This window comes from Lagenorhynchus albirostris, chromosome 17 (genome assembly GCF_949774975.1).
Source record: "Lagenorhynchus albirostris chromosome 17, mLagAlb1.1, whole genome shotgun sequence".
In the NCBI taxonomy this organism is placed as follows: domain Eukaryota; kingdom Metazoa; phylum Chordata; class Mammalia; order Artiodactyla; family Delphinidae; genus Lagenorhynchus; species Lagenorhynchus albirostris.
In genome coordinates, this window is record NC_083111.1 from 81,193,770 (window position 1) to 81,206,547 (window position 12,778).

The 12,778-nt window shown below is 67.2% G+C and overlaps 2 protein-coding genes across 4 annotated transcripts; both read right to left on the minus strand.

Annotated features, from left to right (window-relative positions):
- Positions 1-1,956: 1,956 nt before the first annotated feature.
- Positions 1,957-7,509, minus strand: MROH6 (maestro heat like repeat family member 6). The gene is given in 16 exon segments (XM_060127982.1): positions 1,957-3,119; positions 3,122-3,178; positions 3,313-3,378; positions 3,490-3,592; positions 3,849-3,968; positions 4,220-4,387; positions 4,560-4,733; positions 4,805-4,948; positions 5,058-5,172; positions 5,287-5,330; positions 5,332-5,425; positions 5,514-5,698; positions 5,884-6,001; positions 6,586-6,740; positions 6,910-7,062; positions 7,216-7,509. Coding segments are annotated over 16 exon segments (2,130 nt in total). The 5' UTR covers positions 7,468-7,509; the 3' UTR covers positions 1,957-2,937.
- Positions 7,510-9,289: 1,780 nt separating this feature from the next.
- On the minus strand, positions 9,290-12,621 carry NAPRT (nicotinate phosphoribosyltransferase). Of its 3 annotated transcripts, none has more exons than XM_060127949.1 (13): positions 12,344-12,621; positions 12,127-12,254; positions 11,965-12,047; positions 11,580-11,710; positions 11,357-11,472; positions 10,901-11,097; positions 10,685-10,825; positions 10,307-10,391; positions 10,139-10,219; positions 9,942-10,044; positions 9,702-9,841; positions 9,492-9,599; positions 9,290-9,404 (listed from the first exon to the last, which is right to left on the minus strand). In XM_060127949.1, the coding sequence occupies exons 1-13, from the start codon at positions 12,567-12,569 to the stop codon at positions 9,318-9,320; spliced, it is 1,626 nt and encodes a 541-aa protein (XP_059983932.1). In that variant the 5' UTR covers positions 12,570-12,621; the 3' UTR covers positions 9,290-9,317. The 3 variants fall into 3 exon arrangements, with proteins under 3 accessions (XP_059983932.1, XP_059983931.1, XP_059983933.1); XM_060127948.1 differs by having other exon boundaries at positions 9,702-9,856; positions 12,344-12,620; XM_060127950.1 differs by lacking the exon at positions 10,139-10,219 and having other exon boundaries at positions 9,702-9,856.
- Between the last annotated feature and the right edge of the window lie 157 nt (positions 12,622-12,778).

A 12,778-nucleotide genomic window follows, 5' to 3' on the forward strand; every position in this document is an offset into this window, starting at 1 on the left:
AAACTCAGGGTCAAGGCCAACAGTAAAATTAATATTAAAACAGAGCGTTTGGGTCTTCCCTGGTGGCACAGTGGTTAAGAATCCGCCTGCCAATGCAGGCGACGCGGGTTCGAGCCCTGGTCTGGGAAGATCCCACGTGCCGCGGAGCAATGAAACCCGTGCGCCACAACTACTGAGCCTGCGCTCTAGAGCCCGCGAGCCACAACTACTGAAGCCCGCGTGCCACAACTACTGAAGCCCGCGTGCCTAGAGCCCGTGCTCCACAACAATGAGAAGCCACCACATGAGAAGCCCGCGCACTGCAACGAAGACCCAATGCAGCCAAAAATAAATAAATAAATAAATTTATAATAAAAAAAAAAAAAAAAACCAGAGGGTTCCCCAAACATCCCAGATCCTGGTACAGAAACTGCTAGAAGGGACCTCCCTGGTGGCCCAGTGGGTGAGACTCTGTGCTCCCAAGGCAGGGGGCCCGGGTTCGATCCCTGGTCGGGAAACCAGATCCTGCGTGCGTGCCGCAGCTAAAAGGTCCTACGTGCCGCGACAAAGATCACGAGCGCCGGACTAAGACCTGGTGCAGCCTAAATCGATAAATAAATGTTTAAAAAAGCAAGAAAGAAACCCTGGAAATCTACCCCTCACACAGGGAGAGGAGAAGCTGGACGCCTGTCAAGCCTGTTTGTGTTCACCAGGGCCCACGCCCCTCCTTTGGGAACCGCATTAGGGGGACTTGAAAGGCAAAACCAAGGGGGACGGGACTGGAAGAGCCTGGACAGCCTGGACACTCACAGACCAGCGATGCTCGCCTGGGAGCAGGGCTACGGCAGCACTGATCCACCTGGAGCCTCCCTGAGGATCCCAGCAGAGAAATCCCCGAGAAGGGTTACACTCCCAGGACAAAGCAACAGGCTCTGAGTGAACCTAACACCTGGCAAGCAGGGAGTCTAGCAGGGCTTCCAGCGATGGGGCAGGGGACCATGGCAAGGCAGTCTTGCACACAAGACTGATCATGCAAGAGAAGCCTGCACTCCAACTGGCCTGCTACAGGGAGGAGTACGGGCTCCCAGGCCTAAGAAGCCCAGGCATCACGGAGGTGTCACGAGAAGAGGGGGGGGTGCTGCCTGCCCGAGCCCTCATCTGAGGCTGTGCTCTCCTTTCCAGTGGGCATCACTGTGGGGGTTGCCACTAGCCTGCCCAGCTGTGTTCTGCAGTGGGACAAGCGTGTGCCTGGTGGGGGAAATGGGCATCGAATGCTCACCCAGCTTCTGGCTCCTCGGCTGCAAGCAGTGGGGGCCAGGCTTGCTTCTGCCCATGGGGGCTGCCACTGAGGTCCGCCAGGCTCCTGCTGAGCCCAGGCCCAGACCCAGACCAAGTCGGGCGGCTGTGAGGGTGCTCCTCGTGGGCCCCACCTGCAGCCATGGAAGCTGAGGAGGGACCCCCAGGCCTGGGAGCTGGAGCCTCCTTGATGGGTGACAGGCTGAAGAACCCCCGAGGACATTCCCACCAACCTCCCTTCCTTCCGTCCTCCTCTCCTTCACGGGCGTCTGACAGCCTCCTGGCCTCTCCAGCGTGTACCCCGATATATTTCTTGTAGTTTAATCCAGTTTGGGCATCTGCTTTGGAGAAGCCGAACCAATACCCCAAACCATGCCCCTGGCTTCACACAGACCAGTGCCCTCGGCCCGAGCCTCCGCTGCCCTGGGAATGACCTACGAGGAGACCCCAACCCCTTCCTGCTGAGCCCCGGCCCCATTGGCTCGGCATGCGTAGGCCCAAAGCACAGCTTCTCAGCTCAGGGTGGAACCTGCCTGGCCGTCCGCCCACCCCGGAGCTGACCCGAACTCCTGGCTACGTGCTGTCTTCCTTGTAATCTTAGCCCGAGCCCGATCTCGGACCAGGCCCAGCGCATCAGAACCCAGCCTTGGCCCGGACCCAGGCCCCAGACAGACGCTGAACCCCTGGGATCCGTGTGTTTATTTTAAACGCTTTCCACAGGGATGGGCAGGACCCCAGCCTCCAAGAGGCTGTGTGAGTTGAGGCCTCCTCTGAGGAGGAGGCAGCATTGGGGGGGCCCTGAAAGGGCAAGAGGACACCTCAAGGTGGGCACTCCAGGTGGAGGAAGCCGCCCGTCCAGGGTCTGGATGGATTGGGTCACGGCCTCGGAGCCGTCCTGAGGGCCCTCTTCCCCACACGTCCAGTCACGCCTCCATTCACCCCTGAGCAGGGTGCTGGGGTGCCGGCGCGACAGCTCAGCCTAGTGGGGTGCGAATGCTGGCAGCCCACACCTGAGCCCGCAGGTGTCACCTCGGGTCCGTGCTGTCCAGTGGGGAGGTCGGGGACAGCTTCCGGAGAAGGCCCAGGTGGGGTCTGACACGGTAAATGCAGGGGAGGGGCAGGAACGGGGCCAGGCTGTGGGGCAGCGGGTGTGGACAGGAGGACAGATCAGTGCTTCTTGGCCAGGAACCTCAGAACCTCAGGCCAGGACATGGCCAGCCAGGAGTGGAGCACGTGACGAGGGGTGATGGGCTGCTGGGGCGGCCGGGAGGGCCCAGGCAGAGGGCGGCCTATCACGGCGCCGGCTCCCAGGGCTGTGTCAGCTTCACAGTGGCCCCCACCAGGCCTCGGCCCGGGAGGTCAGGTGTCATCCAGGCAGGGGGCTGAGGGGGGACAGATGGACCCAGGGGTGTACGAGGCAAGAGGCTGAGGGCGAAATGGTGCTCCGTCAGAAGGTGCGTGCCCCCTCTAGGTCGCAGGGCTGTCTGGGGGGGTGAGCTCCCGGAGAGGGGTCTCTGTGTGCAACAGGCCTTGCGTGGCTCCGCGGGGCAGGCATTGGTGCCCAGCACCGAGCCCAGGGTGCCCCTCAAGGGGGGGGCCTCTTCTGCAGATGTGCCCCTGCCAAGACTGGCCGCAGAGCGGTGGGGGGCGGGCCAGGCAGGCTCAGCCTGGTCCTAAGCAGCCCCAGGGGCCAGCGCGGCTCCGGTGGTGCTGGAACGGGCTGTCTCTGTAGACTGGCGGGGGCCGGGCAGGGTGGGCGCGGCGCCGGCCCGGGCAGGGAAGGCGCAGGAGGCCCCCACAGCAGGGAGGGTGCTGCGCCTGAGCCCGCAGCACCACCTGCTGGTGGACGCTTGTGCCGCTGCCTCCACAGTGGGCTCAGGGTCACTCTGCAGCTGCCCCAGGTCTGTGGGGGACAGGGCAGTTCATGGCGCGGGAGGGCCCCAGGGCCCCAGCTCTCCATCCACCCATTCCCATCCGCTCCGCCCTAGCGCCCACCACCTTTCCGGAACCCCATGCCCCGGTGAGTCGGGTCCTCACCCTGGAACAGATTGTCTAGCAGGTCCTGGTTGATGCGGCGGGGGCTTGAGTGATGGACCAGGAAGCCTGGACCAAAGCAAACCCTGAGTGCTGGCCCCCTGTCCACAGCAGGGAGGGGCTGGCCCAGCTCCCAGAGCCCTAGGTGCAAGGGACAGTGTGACACCAGGACTGCCTTACCCACGAGCACCACAGCTGCCCAGCGCAGGGAGTCCTGTGGGCTCCGCAGGTAGCCCTGGGTCTGGCTCAGGAAGCGGGGCACGTGACTTGGGTACCCCTGAACCTGGGGACAGAAGGGCTCACGGCAGGACAGGAGGGCCAATTCTGCATGGAAAGGAGGCCGCAGAGGTGAGTCCAGGGGCTGAGGGCCCTGGGGATCCCCCGGGACATGGCATCAGGACCTGAGGCTTTAGACCTGCCACCACCTTGACTGCAAGGGTGGGAAGGCTCAGTTTGGGGGGAGTGGCCCTGGTGTATATTGGACCAAGCGGGCAGCTGACTATATACCCCATCATTGTCACTGTCCTCCCCCAACTGACCAGGCGGTGGCAGATGCGGCTTAGGGCCTCAGGGCTGTTGCAGTGGGCCACGGTGCCCATCTCCTCCAGTAGGCCCCAGTGCAGGGCCTGGTCACAGAGGGTCAGGGTCCACTCTGAGCTCTGGAACAGGGGAAGGGAGCAAGGTTAGGAGTCCAGAAAGTGGCAAGAAATGGCCTGGGAGGGGGGAGGTGGCCAGGATGAGGGGTGGAGGCGCAGGCGGCCCAGGAAAGACCAGGAACCTGGCTGCGCATGTCACCTGCACCTGAGGTCCTGGGGGAAGTCCCCGACCTGTAATCTTTGGAGAGGCAGCTGTCGTGGGAATGGGTGGGGCTGGATGGAGACAGCCATGGGACAGTCTTGGGGGGACTGACCTCATTGGTGTCCCGGCTGGGGTCATACAGTCGCAACAGCAGCGGCACGAGACTCTGCAGCACCAGCTTCCGCAGGGGGCCGCGGAGCCCCACCCGGAGCCCGCCCCAGCCGCGCCGCACCAGCGTCCCGAGGAGCCCGACCGCCGAGGCGCGGACCGAGTCCCGGGCCTGCATAGCAGGGCGCGGTCAGGGCGGAGCCAGCAGGGAGAGGGTGTCCGGAGGGCTGCCGTCTGGGGGCGTGATCTGGGGGCCAGGAGCGGGGCCTGGTTGGGGAACCCTGGGAGAGCCTGGGGAGGGGGTGGTGACGGCGGGAGGGGCGGGGCCGGAGGGGCGGGCTCACGTCTTCCAGAAGCGGTGGGAGGAGCGGTCCCAGCTCCGCGCCCAGGAGCCGCACCGGCGCCCGCGGCCGCATCAGGACCCTCCGCAGCGTCCCCAGTGCGGCGCCCACGAGCCGCGCGCCACCCTCGCCCAGGGCGCCCAGGAGCGCGGGCAGCAGCGTGCTCACGTGACGCACCTGCAGGGACGGGGACTCGTGGGAGACCCCTCGCAGACCCCGCCCAGACCACGCCCAGTCCTGCCCCTCACCTTCCTGCGGTTCAGCGCCAGGTGGCCGAGGCCCAGCAGGCCCAGCCAGTGCACGGTGGGCTCGGGGTCGCCCTGCCAAGCGCAGAGCCGCTCCAGGATGACCTCCTCCCGCAGAAGCCGTGTGGTGGGCCGGCTCTGCAACAGCTGGGCGGGGGGACACAGGGTCAGCACGCTCGCGTTCCCGTGCCGGCCCGGCCGCTTAGGGGCCAAGTCCATGGTCACCCCTCACCACCCATCCTGGAAGCGGGCTCACTCTGCTGAAGAAGGCCATAGCCGTGAGGCGCTGTGCGCCTTCCGCGCTGCACAGCTGGGGCAGCAAGTCCGCGAACAGGCCTCGCAGGTGGTGGTCGGCGTGCGCCACCATGGCACTGTGATGAGGCGGAAATGGGAGCTCTCCCTCCACGTCCGGCCTCGCCCCTCACGAAGCCTCTACCCAACAGCCCCCATGCCCCTGCCTCTTATCCCACACCCCTGCCCTGCACCTGGCCAGCAGCAGGACACCCTCCAGGTGGGTGTGGGCCCCCCCCCAGTCTTCTCCAGCCTCCAGCCTGCTCCATGCACGTGACCACCATGCAGCAGCCATTCCTAGTGAACAGGACCTTCAAGGCCTCCACTGTGCAGCTGTGGGGGGGGGGCAGCAGACGAATGGGCAGTGAGGGCCAGGAGGGCACTGGTCCAGCCCTCACTCCCCCCGGTGTGCACCCCTCACCTGGCGTGGCTGTACGGTAGCCCTTGGTGGGATGGGGCCCAAACCTTGGGGATGTCAGTGGGGCATGGGTCCCGGGCCAGCTCATGTAGCTGTGTGACCAGCACGAGGAGAAGATGCGGGTAGAAGCCCCGCGTGGCACCCACGCAGCCAGACACAGCCAGCATCTCCCCAAGGGCACGAGTGGCCTATGGAACAAGGGGCTCATTCAGGCTCAGACACTGCAGACAGGGCGAGGACAAAGCCTCTATGCTTGAGAGACGTTATGGATGGGTGTGACTCAGGTGAGAGCCTGCTGCCCCCAAACCCCTGAGCCCAGACTCTCCTGTCCCCTTGGGCCAGGGCCAGGGGAGTCCCTGGCAATGCCACCTACCGCCAGTGCCTCCGGCTGGCATCTGGCCGAGCCCTTTAGCACCCACAGCAGCTGCACCAGCACCTGCCCATTCACGCGCTGGTTCTGGCTCAGGCCACGCCAAAGCTCGGCTGCCGCCCTGGGGGCACAGGGCGTGTGAGCCAGGGCCTGGCGCTGGGATGAGGGGCGTCTCCAGGTCAGGGAGGCGGCCACTGGGACTCCAGCAGGAGGAGGGGCAGGTAATCAACCCCGCAGTCCCAGAGAAACAAAATAAGTGGCATCTGTGCAGAGACCACACGGAGCCAAGTCTGCAGGATCAGCTGCCCGGCGGGACCACGCAGACCCTGTTTGGCCAGTAGCGGTGAGACAGGCCTGGCATCACGAACAATCCGTGGAGAGTAAAGCCACAGGTAGCTCTCCTGGGGCAGACTCACCCCCCCCCCCCCGCCATGGGCGCCGGGGCGCAGCCACCTGGCTTGCTCGGAAGCACACCCCGCCGGGCTGGGCTGCAGGAGAGGCCTGGAGCGAGAAGGCAGGCCCCAAGCCTGGAAGCCAGCCCTGAGGACCCTCAGTGGGTGAGAGACAGGAGCGGAAGGCAGGGAAGGCCCTGCCCCGCCGTGACCCACCCCACCCCGGGCCAGTCTCCACAACAAGCCGGAAAGGGGAGGGAAGCTGCGCCGGGCCGCGGGGGGATGCGGCGTCTGGCGGGGCGGGGCGGGTTACCGGTCCGGGGGCAGTGAGCGCGGCAGCAGTGCACACACCACGGCCCGACAGTGCTCCAGGGCCAGTGTGCCCAGCACCTGCAGGGCCGCCCGCTGGGGCCTCCACTCCGCCAGGCTGGGCACCTGTACCAGCGGCCCTCGCACAAGGCCGTGCACCTGGCGTGGAGGGGCGGACGTCGGTGGTCCAGTCTCCGTGACCCCTGCACGCTACCCTCAGTACCCCGACCAAGCAGTTGCGGCCTGCAGGGAGCTGCTCCCTCTCGCCCCCAACCCTGGAGGGGACCAGGCGGGAGACTCCAAGGGCAGGGAGGGGACGGGGGCTAACCTGGTCCTCCAGCCGCTCCCCCCGGGCCTCCAGGGCTGAGGACAGGGTGAGTGCTGTCGCCTGCGTTCCCGCAAAGCCAGCCTCGTCCAGACAGGCAGCCGTGTACGACGCCAGGTCTGCGAGGGCCCCCTCTTCCAAGGAACTCTGGGGAGTCTGGGAGTGGGGGCGAGGGGAGACTATGAGACCCCCTTGTCTCTCCCACTCTCTTCCTCCCCACCCCGTCCCAGCTCTTGACAAAACCCCCGTGCCTTTCTGTTTTTTCCCAGCTCCGTCCCCCTTTACCCCTCAGGCATCCCTCCTGCTCACCAGACAAAGACCGGGTCCCTCAGGGTCTGGCTCCTGGGCAGGAGGCTGGGAGAAGGGCTCACTGCCAGCTGGGGAAATGGCGGCTGCCCGCCCAGGCTCTACCCTGCGTTCAAGCTCAGGTTCGGGCTGAGGGCCGGTGGAAGGGGGTCCCGGGGGCTGCCCCTGGCTGGCCCGGATCCCTTCAGCCAGAGCCGTCAGGGTTAGGGCTCCCACGGGAGCCCCCTGGGCCCAGTCCCACGCGCCCCCAGCCATGGCCGCTGCACACACTGAGCTGCTCAGCCGGGCTCAGCCTGCAGCACCTGGCACTGGTCCTCCCAGAAGCCGTGCCCAGGCCTGACCTAGAAGCAGGCCCCAGGCAGGCGGGCCCAGGGACAGGCGTGGCAGCGTGTGGGTGCATGTGCGTGTGCATGCTCTGTGGGGGCGGGAGGTCGGGGAGCCACACGGGGGTGTCCCCAGGTGTGGTGCCCGCGGGGGCTTTTGAAGGGTCTTTCCGCCCAGACTGTTGTTGGTGAGTGGCCAGCCTAGGCTCTGCCCACCAGGACCTGGGAAAAGGGCAAGGTCCCTGGGAGACAGTGGATCTGCAAGGGTGGGGGGGGAGGGTCCGTGACCCTGACTTCCGACCCGTCTGGGCAGGGAATCCTGCGCAGGTGTAGACAGCTCTGAGGAGGCCCCAGCACGTCTTAAAAGTCTGGGCCCAGCCCTGAGCTGAGGCCTCGCCTGATTCAGCCCTAAAGAAGCAGTCAGGTCCAGGCTGCGCTTGCGGCCGGGGGCTGGGCTCTCCTCTCTGCATCCTGACCCGGCCGGACATCCCGGACATGGGGATGATTCGGAGCAGCCCTGGGGGGGAGCCGGAAGCAAGAGGAGCTGCCCTGTGCCTCCCAGGTGCCCTTGCAGGTGACTGACATCACTGGATGGATCACGGTGGGCGGGGGGGAGTGTCTGGGTCCCGGCACTGAGGAAGTGTAAAGCTCAGAAGTGGTGAGCTGTGGGTACCTGGGGCCTGGTGCGTGTCCTGATGTGTGTGTGGCGGCGGCGGGCGGAGTCTGTGTCTCTCTCCGAGCCTCCTGCTCCCCAGGGCTGGCCTGACCGCGCCTCTGCCCCAAATCCCCGCTGCCGCCCTCACCCAGCAGCGCAGCGGCCACTGCCCAGCCTGGTCCAGGGGAGCCAGAAGAGCTGGTCTGGCCAAATACCTGGGCAGGCAGAAGTGCTCCGGGAAGCACCCTGGACAGTCGGCGCTCCCCCTCGTCCTGGCCTGCTTGTGTCCCCCGCCCAGGCGGGAGAAGCCCAGGCCCCGCCCTCTGTCCCGCAGGGCCTCCAACCTCTCCTGAGTGGCTCCTCCGGAGGCAAAGCCGGTGGAGACCCGACGAGCCTGCTCGCACAGGGGCAGGGCCAGCCCAGGACCCTGGCCAGGTGCCCAGAGCTGAGCCAGTCCCTGCTCCCTCACCTCCACCAGCTCTAGTGCAGGCAGGCCCCAAGCCCTCCTCTCCTTTCCCAGGACTGCAGGGGCGGGAGCTGGGTCCCCAAGGCCCAGGCCTAGTCCGTGCCGTGACAGATGCCAGGGCCGACAGGGAGCCAGATGGGTGGAGCCCAGGGGTACAGGGTCCCACAGAGCTGGCAGCAGCAGTGGCAGGGGACACCCAGGCCTCTCCTTGGCTGGGGAAGCTTGAGGTGTCCACCGAGCCTGCCCCGCCCGGGGGGCATCCCGGAGCCCCTCCGTCTGGGCTGGATCCCCAGCCCGCCTCGGGCCTCCAGCATGGAGCGGTCTTCCAGTAACCAACCCCCCCAGCTCCTAGTTGGGCACCAAAGCCCCCTCCCTTTCCCCACAGCCCTGCCCTGTCCTGCCCCGGATCTGCTCCTACAGTCCAGCTCCCCAGGCCTCAGATACCGACCCCCACCCCACCGGCCTTAGCCGACCTCAGGCCTCAGCACGGGGCTGCCTACCTGCCCTGGCTGGGCGGGGGTCTTCCCTGGGAGGATGAACCCTCATGCTGATTCCTGACTCCAGCCCACCCTGGGAAGCCCTGGGGGTCCAGTGAGTGGCAGGCTGGGTGAAGAAATGACACATGACAAGCTGTGGGGATAGTGAGTGACTCATGTTCATTTCAGGCAGCTCCCAGCAGGGGATTCTCAGAGGGCACCTCTGCACTCAGTCTGTCCACCAGGGCCCGGAGCTTCTCAGACAGCGCCACCTGCAGGGAGGAGAGGGGGGGACGATGGGTGGCCGTGGGGGGGGGAGAGGGCACAGGGCGGGTTGATGATGTGGGCCCTACACCCACCTGGTACAGCGCAGGCTGCTCGAGCCACCTGTGGGCAGGACTCAGACGGCTCAGGGACTGCTGGGCGAAGGCTCTAGATTCGGCCAGAGATGGGAGGGGTTCACACAGCTGGGGGGAAGAGGGAGGAAGGGGCTGGCTCGAGGTCAGGTGTCCAAGCTTGATTTGAGTTGAAGGTGCAGGCTAAGGGGGTGGGTGGCTAGGGGCGGTCACCTGTCCCTGCTGGACCCAGAGTCGCAGCAGCGGCTCCACGTGCACCGGCCTCACGGTACAGGACTCCTGGGTCCCTCGAGGCCAGACTCTGAGCTCCTGGCCAGCCTGGGGAGGTGGCTCCTCTGCTAACTGCAGCACGTCTAACAGCAGAGCCCCTGCGTGGGTGCGCATGTGAGGGCGCCAAGCATGCACGGGGCCTGGGGCCTTGAGCTCAACTGCGGAGGGGGGGCGGGGCCTCACCATCGGAGCCCAGGAGCCGGAAGGCAGCCTTGCTTCCAGGCAATGTCTGCTTCTCGGGGTCCTCGGTCAGCTTCATCCGCGGCTGGCCTCCCACGGACACCAGCTACAGGGACAGGGTGCTGAGCTAGCTGGACCCTTCTCCCCAGACCCATGGTCCATCCCCAGCCCATCCCCACTGGGCCCCGGACTCTCTCCACCTTGTAGACACAGCCCAGGGAAGGCTGGCGAGGGCAGGTGACCACGCTAGTACCGATGCCGATGACGTTCACCTCACTGCCCTGGGGGGGAGGGGAAATGAGCTCGGCCAGCATCTGCAGGCCCAGGGCCCGCCGAGCCACCCTCTGGGCTGCCCCTGCCCCGCCTACCTTCTGGGACAGCCTGGCCAGCTCCTGCTCATCAATGTTGTTGCTGACAGCAATGGGGATGGACTCCAGCCAGGGCACCCGGAACCTGTGACGGGGGCAGCCCTCAGACGCCCCTGACTCACCCGGCCCCCTCCCAACCCAGTCATGCCGTCTCCCCGCCACCTGATAATCTGCCCTCAGCCACACTGGCTCTATGGGCCCCTGAGCCAGCCCACCCCAGCTTCCTTGCCAAGGCTGCAGTACCTCTACTGAGGTAGCAGCGTATCAGAGAGCCTCACGGTGGGAGAGGCACGGTCCCTCCCTCCCTCCGTCCCATCCCAATATTCCTGAACCGGAGGGGATCTCTCAGAAGGCAAAGCCCCTCCCAGGGGGACTCACTGGGCCGCCACTGTTCGGAAGACGCCACGCGTCTCCTGAGCCTGCTGAAGCAGGTCGCCACTGTCCAGCCTCACTCCCACTGCCTGGTAGCCCAGCTCCTCCAGTGCCAGGGCTACAGCCAGGAAGTTGGGGAGACCACTCCTGCAGGTGGGGACATGGGAGTAGGGGGTCTGCTGCTGCTCTGCTGAGCCCACCCTGGGGGTGCCCGGGCCTCACCTCCGCACACTGTAGGTGTCCAGCAGGCCCTGGAAGGCCCGGGGAAAGGCCAGGGCATGGGCCACAAAGGCCGCCCGCTCAGCCCGGTGCGGCTCCTGCAGCCCCAGCCCCAGGTGGCCACACACACGCTCCAGCCACGCCTCCACGCAGGCGGCCAGGTCCACCCTGGGGCCCTGGCCAGCCGCTGGAGCCAACATCTATGGAGAAGAGTTGGTGAAGGATGGAGGACCCAGAGCGCAGGGTGCGGACCGGTTCAACCCCAGCAGGGAGTCTGAGCCACCTGCCTGCCAGCTTCCCAGTGCCGCACTGAGACCACCTGCCCGGCGTGGCTTGGGTGGGCCAGGCGTGGTATCTGCCTGTGCACAGAGCAGGGACTGGCCTCTCCTGCTCCCCGGGAAGGGCTCGGCTTGGGGGGTCTGCCCTCTGGAGTCCAGCTGGGGGGACAGGGGTACTGACCGGGTCAGGGGGCACCTCGGTGCCTGAAAAGGAGGTGATGAAGGAGTGCGCCAGGGTCCCGGCCACCGGCACGCCCCGCAGCTGTCCTGCGAGCACGTTGCTGCTGCCATCGAAGCCTGGGGTCAGGGCATCAGGCAAAGTTGGGGGACTTCAGGCACTGAAGGGGGTTCTCAGGGCTGGCCTCCTCCTCCCCCAAACCAGGCCTCCGTCTCCTGGCCCTCACCGCCCAGGTAGCTGTAGGTAGAGGCGGTAAGACCCCCGTCGGGGCCCTGAGCCCGCCGAAGCCCCAGCTCCAGCAGCCGCTTCTCCGGCCCTGCGATCAGGCGAAGCCGCGCGGCGTTCGTGGCGACGAGGCTGCGGGAGCAAGGGGGCAGGGGACCCGCAGTGACGGCCGGGAAGCCACCCAGAGCGCTGCCTCTCCCGAGGACCCGAGCAGCGGGAGCCGGAGGCCCCTGCCAGGACCCCGGCTCAGCGCTCCGCCCCCAGGGGCCACGCCCCACGGGTCCGGGCCCGGAAGTCAGCGCTCCTTCACGGAGAGCCCAGGCTTCCGGCCTCGGGCGGGAGGCGGGTCTCCCGCCCCAGGCCCCACCTGGCGCCCCGGGCCCCACCTGGCGTAGCTGACCAGGCAGAGGAGCGGCGTCTCCAGCAGCTGCACCACCAGGAGCGGCCCGGACACCTGCAGCAGCGGCACCTGCGGGGCGGGCTGTCAGCTCGTCGCCACCCGGCCCTGCTCTGGCCCACCCCCCGTGCCCCGCTCCCCCGGCACTCACGCTGGGGAAGGCGAGGGAGCCCTCGGGCAGGGCCCGCACCGTCACCCCGGAGCAGTCGAGGGCACGAAGATGCTGGAAGAACGCGGGGTCTGTGTCTGGGGGCAGCACCGAGGCCAGGAACTGCACGTCTGGGGGCGACAGAGGCCGTGGTGGCGAGGGCTCGCCGGGGCTGCCGGGGGCGGGGGGCTGGCGGGGTGAGGGGCCGGGGGGCGGCTACCTGCGTCCGTCAGGCGGAAGTCGCGCACGAAACGCACGCAGTCGCGCAGCCCCGCGGCCAGGGCGAAGGATCCGCCGAACGGGCAGCGGCGGAAGAAGAGTTCGAACTCGGCCGCCTCCTGCGCCCGGCCGGCGCGCCAGTAGCCCAGCGCCATGGTGGCCTGGTACAGGTCGGTGAGCAGCGGCCGCGCCGCCGCGCGCCCCTCGGGGTCCTGCTCCGCCGCCATCGGACTCCGGCCGCTGCCCTGGCGCCCCGGACTCTGGCCGCCCCGCCCGCGTGACGCCGCGCTGGCCAGGGCCCGCCCCGCCAGCGGGTTGGGACACCGTGGAGCCACTGCCTTTCCTGGCAACCAGAACCGTCAGGGCGGGCCGCTGGCCTCCGGACGCTCTCTGACAGCCGGACCGTGGCTCGAGGTGGGGACTTGTGCTCTCGCTG

Coding starts and splice junctions, on each gene's coding strand:
- NAPRT (XM_060127948.1), bottom strand. CDS start 12,569: ATGGCGGCGGAGCAGGACCCCGAGGGGCGCGCGGCGGCGCGGCCGCTG. Junction 11,711..11,964: donor TGCCTGGTCAGCTACGCCAG/GTGGGGCCCGGG, acceptor TTGCTCCCGCAG/CCTCGTCGCCACGAACGCCG. Junction 9,600..9,701: donor TCTGGGTCCAGCAGGGACAG/GTGACCGCCCCT, acceptor TCTTCCCCCCAG/CTGTGTGAACCCCTCCCATC.